Genomic DNA, 8,172 nt, shown 5'->3' with positions numbered 1-8,172 from the left:
AATATAGTAAGCAGGATGTAATCCTCTATCACTATGGGGCAATTCTGTGAGTGGCAAACTGTCTTTCAGGAAAATACGGAAACCTGTCCACTTGCATGAAAGCTAAATATGCCACTAGTAATGACTTCGTGCTGTATGTCTCAGTATCATTAAGAACCATGTAGGAGGCTTTCATCATACAGCATATAAAGTCAGACAAGTCATTTTTTTTCGGTAGGAAAAATGCCACAAGACTATCATATTGCAGCGTGGTGAGCCGTGGCTTTTAAACATCACCACAAGCTGCTGCACACTTAAATGTTGAGAAAAGTTCCTTGTGTCCTCACACGTTTTCTGGGAAATAAAGCCAGGAGGCTAATCTTCCTGCCCTCTGTGCCCAACGCGAGGTGCTTGGAGCACCACAAGATGCTCCAAGCAGAGCTCCTCACATCAGGATTGCAGGATGCCTGCCCAGCAGTGCTGGTGGGACCTGGGGCTGCGGGCGGCTGTGCCCCATCTGCCCACACGCACCTGGGAGCGCAGCTTGCCCTGCACAGCATCGGGGTGGGCAGGTGGCCGTGTATTTCCGAGGGGGACCATGCATGCATGTGGTGGGGTGTTTGGACACAGAGGGTGGGGTGCCAGTGAAGGAGGCTGTTTCTCGAGGATGGCCCCTTTCCACGGGAGCAGGAGGGTCTCTGAGGCTTCCTTCTGCAACGGTGGTGCTGGGACAGCCCAGGAGCCCCACCGGAGCGGGGACCTTGCGTGTGTGTGGTGCAGGACACTGTGCCCTGCCAGTGGGGACAGGGCAAGTCTCCCCCTTGTCTCCACCACCATCTCCTGCATCCCTCTCCTGCTGGTCCCCTGACTGCTTGCAGCACCTCGGGCGCCCCAGGCAGCGCACACAGCTCTGCCACCCATACCCGTTATCTTAGAGCATTTCTGCAGGTCATCTGTCACGTGTCCCAGCTGCTCTGCAGCTGACTGCCTCTCCTGTCGCTGTGGGAAGCCACTTGCAGCAATCAGAGGGCAGCAAGAGAAACAGCAAGCCAAGACCCTTAATTTTCCTTTTATTTTGCCCTTGCACTATATCTGTTTCTGGTAGGATACAGTCTGTCGGTAAAACTTTTTCCCTGCAGCTTAATCTCAGGGGGTGCAGAGTCCTTGCCCGCTTGCCTGCCCGGTGAAAGCACTGGCAAGACAACATACAGCTGCAGTCTGAGATTATCCAACCGTAAAGTGCAGGGTAAGTCTTGACATTCATCCATGGTACCCTGGGACAGGGTACCCAGCCCCTCGCTTCCCAGGCTGGCCCATCCAGGGAAAGCATTAATGACGCAATGCAGTGGCCCAGAGAGGAGCAGCTGGTGGGAGAAAACCCTTCCCTCCCCATACCTGAGGACATGCTGTGATGAGATGCTTCATCTGCTGCTCCCAGTCTTTTCATCTGGCACACACAGCATGTCCAGCCCTGAGGTCCGGGCAGCCTGCCCTTCGTTTTTGGCCCTTACTGTGGCTCTCACACCCACTGCCTAGCATCTGGGGGCAACACTGGCTTTCTCCTACTATGCAAACCAGGTGAGGAAATTAAATTTTTTTTCAAAATAGTACAACCTAACCACATAGCCACTTTGCCTAAAGATTGGGACCACTGCCCTTTCTGGTCAACGATCCCTCCTAATATGTTTCTACGTCTTGCCGCACCATCACAACCACACCACTTGCAATTTGCTTCCCACTGCAGGTATTAGACAGATGCGGGTGAAACCTGGCACAGTTCCTACCTGCAGTGGTGCCCCCCTAGCAGCTGGGCGCTGGCTGCCTGGACTTACTGGGCATGAAGAAGGGAAGGGCTAAGAAACAGGTTTTTCCAACATTTTCCCAGGACTGAGAGAAAAGTGATGTCGTTGCAACACAATTACAGTAGAGGTCTCCTGACCAATCTACTCCCTATTGAGTGCTGTAGCGTAATTTAGCTCTGCTTCTGGCATATTTGACTATACCCGTGGAAGTGTTTTCACATCCGGCCTGATGCAGCTCTCCCGTGGGAAACGAGAGGCAGCCTCTTTTGTAAGCACCTCACTGATGGAGGTAATGCGTACAGACCTCCATTCCTACTTTTGAAAGCGGAGGGGCAAGAGGTTGGGGAATTTAATATCCCTGTGAGACTGCCAGGGGAGGTTTCTCAGGAGCTTAGGGGTGGAGAGTAAATTTTCCCTCCATGCAGGAGAAGGAGCTTGCCTGACTGGGGAGCTGCCAAGCGATTTTTAATGCTGCGGCTTGGCCACCATCTGCTTTTGCAGATGGAAGGTGTAGGACAAGCTGACTCAAGACAGGACCTCTTTGTTCTGCTACTGAAAAAAGAGCATGTGGGTGCTGTTCAGCTGTTCCCTCTGCTGGTGGTGGGTCATGAGTGGAGATGCCTGACCTGGCACTGCCAGAGAGGTTAGAACACATACAAGTTCTCTTCTGCTGGCAGAGCTGTGAAGATGGCAGTTCCTGCAAAGAGGGAGGGAAAAACTGGCAGGGAGAGTGGAGACCATGGTCCGATCTTCAACCACCTCTTGCAGACCTTGGAGAATTATCACTCTTTTCCCAGCTGGCCACAGTCCAACCCCAGCTAAGGCTGGGAAGTGCTACTCCCTTCCCAGGGAGTCAGGACAGGAACAACTCAACCTCCACTCAGCTCTTCAAAGGAAGAGATGGTACTGAATACTGCAGGTGGAGTATGAACCCCAGATCCACTCTCCAGCCAGACGGGTTGCATGTCTTGGCACTCAGCAGGGCAGCTTTGTCCTTCCAGCAGCTCCTGATCCTGTGTAAGAAAACCTCCACGCAACCCAGAGTACTGGATACATGTAAGATTTTACTGCTGTCTGGGCTGAATGTGGCTTGCATCATCTATCACAAATGCTTGCAAGAGAAAAGTCTTTTTTCTCTGTACCTCTTCCTCTACTCCTTCCACAAAACCTTAAGGTGGGATATGGGTAAGATTAGGAAAAACATTCAGTAGAGAGAAACTCCCTCTCAAGCAGCAGCAGAGCACTGAGGAGTCAGACGAATCTAGTTCCAGCAGAAGAAAAGGTGGCTGCAGTGTTTTTGAGACTACGGAGGAAACATGGGGGATCTTTGCTCTCACACTCTGAAAGGCATTTTCTTATTGCTTCCTTCCTCATCTTTCCATTCTCAGTCAACTGGTCTCAGGTTGACTTTCTGCTTCAGTTTTTACCACTTTCCAAGAAAAAAATGCCTTTCAATAGAACTATCTGCCTTCTCTTTCAATTCAAATATGATTTTGTTATATTTAATTTCCTTATACTCCATAGGACTGCTTTGTTAGTTGAGAATGTGCGCTGGTAGTTAAGGATTTATTTATTCCAAATCATAATCTAGAAGAGACTGTATACTTAAGAGTAATTAGTTTAATAAAATGTTTCCTGAAAGACTGCTAGCGCTTAGAAAGATTTAGGTCGGAAACCACTGTTCCAGCTGTCTTATCTGCAATGTCATAAAAAGGAAGCTAGCCACTGTCCAAATAAGAAACCAGACACCCTGAAGCAGGTACGAGTATTATCTACAGTGAGCAAAACAAGAACACGAAACAAGTCGCTAAACATGATTTACAGGGATAGGCATTTTACCTTCTTCTGGGACATCTGAGGTCTGTACAGCTGAGGAGGTGCCTTAGCAGCTTACATGTGAAAAGCAACTTACTTTCACATTAAAGGCCATTAATTTTTTAAACGCCAGTCACCTGCATAGCCAGTCACTTATAAAAGAGACAGACAACATTTTGACCGTAACTTGTTCTCAGTTTTGGGAAACAACATTTGACCATTTGTTAAATCTGAAAAAAGTATGTATTTAGAAACATCTGACTAGTGAGTCAGCACTAACTCCTCAGATCTCAGCATGGGCTGATAAGTCACAATCCAATTGGACTGCACTGTCAAATATAAGAATCATGCAACAATCCACTGCAATAACAAAGCTGAAAAAAGATGACACCAACTCCCCAGTCGAGCCAGTTAATAAACAGATTCAGGCAACTAGTGCCATGCCAGCCTTCCCCACCTGCCCATATATATTAAATTTTATGTATTTTCTGATCACAAACATTACCTATGAGTAGTAGGTGTAGTGTCTGGCTGGAAGAATACAAGAGTGTTTCAGCCGCAGCAATGGACAGCTTATGACAAATGCTTCCTGTCGCATTCTGCAAGCACTTCCGCTGCTGCTCTGTGCAATTCACTCAAAAAATACAACCTGAAATGTTCCAAGTACTTTATTGATAGAACAGCATGCAGAGTCCACCAACCACTGAACAGTTCAGAGCCTAGCCATGTACTTCCATGTGTGAAATTAAGATCCAATCTTCTGTTCATTTCAATATGGACTCTTCACTTGCTAGAAGGGAAGAAAAAAGGAACATCGTTAGGACTACTAGTCACCCCCATGTAGTACTAAAATATGAAAGCTTTAGCGGGATCAAAGGTAGATTTAAGTATTCCATTTCTTTCAAGCCAGTTTTTATGATTCCCGCTTCTGCTTATTCAACAGAAGTATATTTCATTGCTTTGGGGTAAAGGCACTTTTTTCACTTACTCATTAGTAAATGACAGTTTTCTGAACTTACAACTCAAATAAGCCCAGAAAAAGCTATCACTACAGATAAGTCCAGCTAGCCATCTTTAAAGAACAATCTTTTACAACTGTGTTGCACTGAATGAAGTTTTAACAATTGTTTTTCTAATGGAAAACCGCACCAAAATCACCGTTGGGAAAGCAGACCGGTCATTTGTGAGCCACTTCTAAATAGATAGAATATTCTAAAGAAACAACCACAGAATTCTATCATTAAGTGGAGTTGCAACACTACCTCCAAAAATACAAAAAGTCTTAGCTAAACTAGAAAACATCTGACAGACTCATTTATTTAGTCCATTACTATGTATTTATGATGGTAGAACAGCTGTGAAAAATAGCTTTCTAGTGAGTGATAGAATTCATCAATGTGCATATTTGATTTTATATACTTGTAGTTCATTTCATTTCACAAGGTTTTGTTCAACATTAGTCTTGTTTAGGACAACGCAAATGTCACTGTTTCCCAGGGAAATAGTTTCAAAGTGTGCAGATACACCAAGAACAGCCTGAGTTAATATTAAATTTTCTTAAAAATTCTTCTTAAGTCCACTTAAAATAACCTAGGTGAATTCAGTCTAGACAGCACGCTCCCCTGTAAGGCAGACGGAAGAATCCTCTGTTATAAGAGCACAGGGCAGCCAAGAAATAATCCCATGGTCAAGGTAAAGCATGCTGCAGCAGGAATACTATATGGTGGAAGCTAATGATAAAAAAGCAGTAATACTAATCCCAATTGATTACTTATGGCATGTTCTCTTCATCTGAGAGATACAACAAACAAAGCTGACCTCTCACACTATGCTAGCGATACCACTTAAAAGTCTGTGCTGCAGTTACAAGCAGTTGCCTGCAACTTCTGGTTTAGATCATCAGTCACATTTGTGAGATTTCTATATTGCATGCAAAAAAGGGATCATGGGTTTTCTGCATCCAGCTGAATAAGGGACATCTGAGTACAGTTAATATTCTGTTCCAGTTATTCATTGCAGAACAACCAGCAACTTTTAGCAGTTTGTTTTCTCAGTGGAAATCTGGATAGCCATTTAACAAGTCCTAATTGGTTGCTTACATTTTGAAGAGCTTGTCAAATAGCAGCAGTCCTTATCCTTCACAAAACCTTAACCACTGGGTCTGCAGTCCATTGGCTGTAAGCCTAAATTTCTCCTAAAAACACTGCAGTAAACTGGCATTCCACCTGCAAGCCAGTGTGTACACTTCAGCATGGGATGTGTGTATTAAATTAAGGGACTACCTTCTGCAAGCTCTTTTGCAATCCGCTCAAGTTCTTCACGTTTCTTTTTCTCTTCAGCCTCTATTCTTCTCTCTTCTTCAGCAATAGGCTTTAGGTAGTCTGTCATTAACACATTCGCTTTAAGACATAATTTCTCGAACCTTGGCACAAAGCTCTGCACCTGTTAACTCACTTAGTAACGAAGAAAAAACAGTTTCGCCGGCGCAAAGGCACATTTCATACGAATCTGTGACTACAAACCAGTAAATGTCCGTCTCCGAAGGCCACCTCGGCGCGGGCCCGGGGCGGGGGAAATGGCGGCCGGGCTCGCGGCTGCGCGGCCCGCACCGGCCGCCTCAAGGTGCCCTTGCGGAGCCGCACCAGGGAGGGGGAGAGGCCGCCCGCGGCGCCGTACTCACCGTATCGCTTCTTGCCGTAGATCATCCCCACCAGCAGGGCCGAGTACCGGGTGAACTGCGGGAGGCAGAGACAAGGGCGCGTCCTTCACTCGCTCACACGCACAGCCAGGCCAGGCCCCATCAGGCCCGGCCCGCCACCTGCCCGCCCCGGCCCGTCGAGGTCCCCAGCCGCCCCCCCGCCCCAGAGCGCAGCGGAACAGCCGCGGGGTGCCGTGACACCCGCCCACCGCCCTCACCTTGATGAGCGGCGAGACCTGCACCGGCGGGATCATCCTGGCGGCGGTGGCGCGGCGGCCGGAAGTGACGGACGCAGGGCGGTGGCGGGACGGGAGGAGCGGAGAGCTCCGCCCGCCGGGGCGGGGGTGGTGCTGCCCGAGGCACGGCCCCTGCCGGGGCGGTGTGGGTGGCCTGCGGAGTGTTTTGGCTGTGGCGCTACGGATTGCGGTGTCCGGTCACGCGTCGTCCAAGCGTGAGGTACCGTCGCGTCATATCACAGAACGGACCGTGGTAGCTCCCCCGCGACAGAAAATGGCAGAGCCGTCCCTCGTCTGCCGCGGGAAGGAGCAGGCTCGGCTTTTCCTCTTCGCCCGGGGCGTGCCCCGCAGCCTCGGGGAATGGCGTCGGGAGCCCTCCGCGGTGTCGCCCCCCGTGGCGGAGGGGGAAGGAGGGGCGGGGAGGAGCACCGGCCCCTCACACGGCGGCGGGGAGGGCGGATTCGCGCCCCGCGGGGGCGCTGCCGGCGCCGGTGGCGGAGGCGGCGCGCGGGCAGCGTTCGCCGTGTCCGGGCCTGAGGGCGGAGGGCGCCTTAGCAGAGGCGGCGAAGCACTCTTCTGGGTTTGGTTCTGGAGCCTGAACGAAAGCATGTATGTGCCGGGCAGTTAAGAAATCTGGATGATGTTTCACATTCTCTCATAAAACTGAGGAATGTGAATCTTTGCTGAGTGTTCATTAGTGCCGCCATTTTCGAACCCTTGCGTGATGTTAAACATACGCAGTGAAACAGTAAGGAGATGGTTATTAAACTCCCTGGCAGCTAATTGCCTGTGCTGTTTTCTGCTAATCGAGCTACAGGTAATTGAAATTCACTAAAAGAGGTCTGAAATGTTTCTCTTTAGGGAGCCTGTTGGAAGATTCTCAGATCCATTTCTAGTATCATGAAGTTTTTTAATTATTGTTGTATGTCCTGTATCAGCAAGACCTGAAAGTGCTTTTATAGATGGAACATATATAATCTATCACTTTTTTTTTTTTTACATTTCTTTATTTACTTTCAGTAGCAAGAACTCTGAGAGACACTTGGAGCAATACAGATGAGAGGTCACGGGTGGGTGGATATCACCTTAGTTCCCAACATCACTATCCGTTGTTAATGCCATAGTTAATTCACCACAAAGCTTAATGCCAAGTCTGTAACGAGACAGCGAAGTTACTAGTGGCACAGTGCTTGCTTATTTAGCCACTTTTGTCCAATGCGTGTCCAGATGAGAGTTTTAAAATCCTTAAATACGTGACAGTGGCATGATTTTAATTAAATGTTATAAATCTCCCAAACACAAAGCAGCAGTAGTAGTAGTAGAACTAGGAGTCTTAGTGCTGATGTGCAAAGAGAACACACACTGATTTGAATATTGACATTTGCAAAACTAGAACCCAGTCTGGCATTTCTCCAGATGCGAGCTTACGAGTTTTAAAAGCAAACAATTCAAGTTAGATCATATATTAGCCAGAAGTGTTTTTCAACTTAATACTACAAAGAAAAAAGTTGCAAACTCTGATGGTCTTGAATTACCTCATCAGTTATTCTGAAACATACTGGATGTTTAAACAGAAAGCACTTAAGTCTCTGAATTAAAATCGCAATTACTCTTCATTTCTTTTGATGATACACAGAACGGA

General features: G+C 47.8%; 2 protein-coding genes across 2 annotated transcripts in view; one reads left to right on the top strand and one right to left on the bottom strand.

The window, feature by feature from the left end:
• Positions 1-4,249: 4,249 nt before the first annotated feature.
• On the bottom strand, positions 4,250-7,000 carry ATP5ME (ATP synthase membrane subunit e). The gene is made up of 4 exons (XM_074569043.1): positions 6,513-7,000; positions 6,277-6,331; positions 5,879-5,977; positions 4,250-4,386 (listed from the first exon to the last, which is right to left on the bottom strand). The coding sequence occupies exons 1-4, from the start codon at positions 6,546-6,548 to the stop codon at positions 4,361-4,363; spliced, it is 216 nt and encodes a 71-aa protein (XP_074425144.1). The 5' UTR covers positions 6,549-7,000; the 3' UTR covers positions 4,250-4,360.
• The window catches only part of LOC141735804 (S-adenosylmethionine synthase-like), a 42,913-nt gene continuing 41,390 nt past the window's right edge, over positions 6,650-8,172 (top strand). Inside the window, exon 1 of the mRNA XM_074569042.1 lies at positions 6,650-6,750. The gene's annotated coding sequence lies outside the window, so the exon portion shown is untranslated. The remainder of the gene's footprint in view (positions 6,751-8,172) is intronic.

Source organism: Larus michahellis, chromosome Z (assembly GCF_964199755.1).
Source record: "Larus michahellis chromosome Z, bLarMic1.1, whole genome shotgun sequence".
Lineage (NCBI taxonomy): Eukaryota > Metazoa > Chordata > Aves > Charadriiformes > Laridae > Larus > Larus michahellis.
The sequence above is the reverse complement of the archived record's forward strand: the minus strand, read 5'-3'. Positions and strand labels throughout refer to the sequence as shown.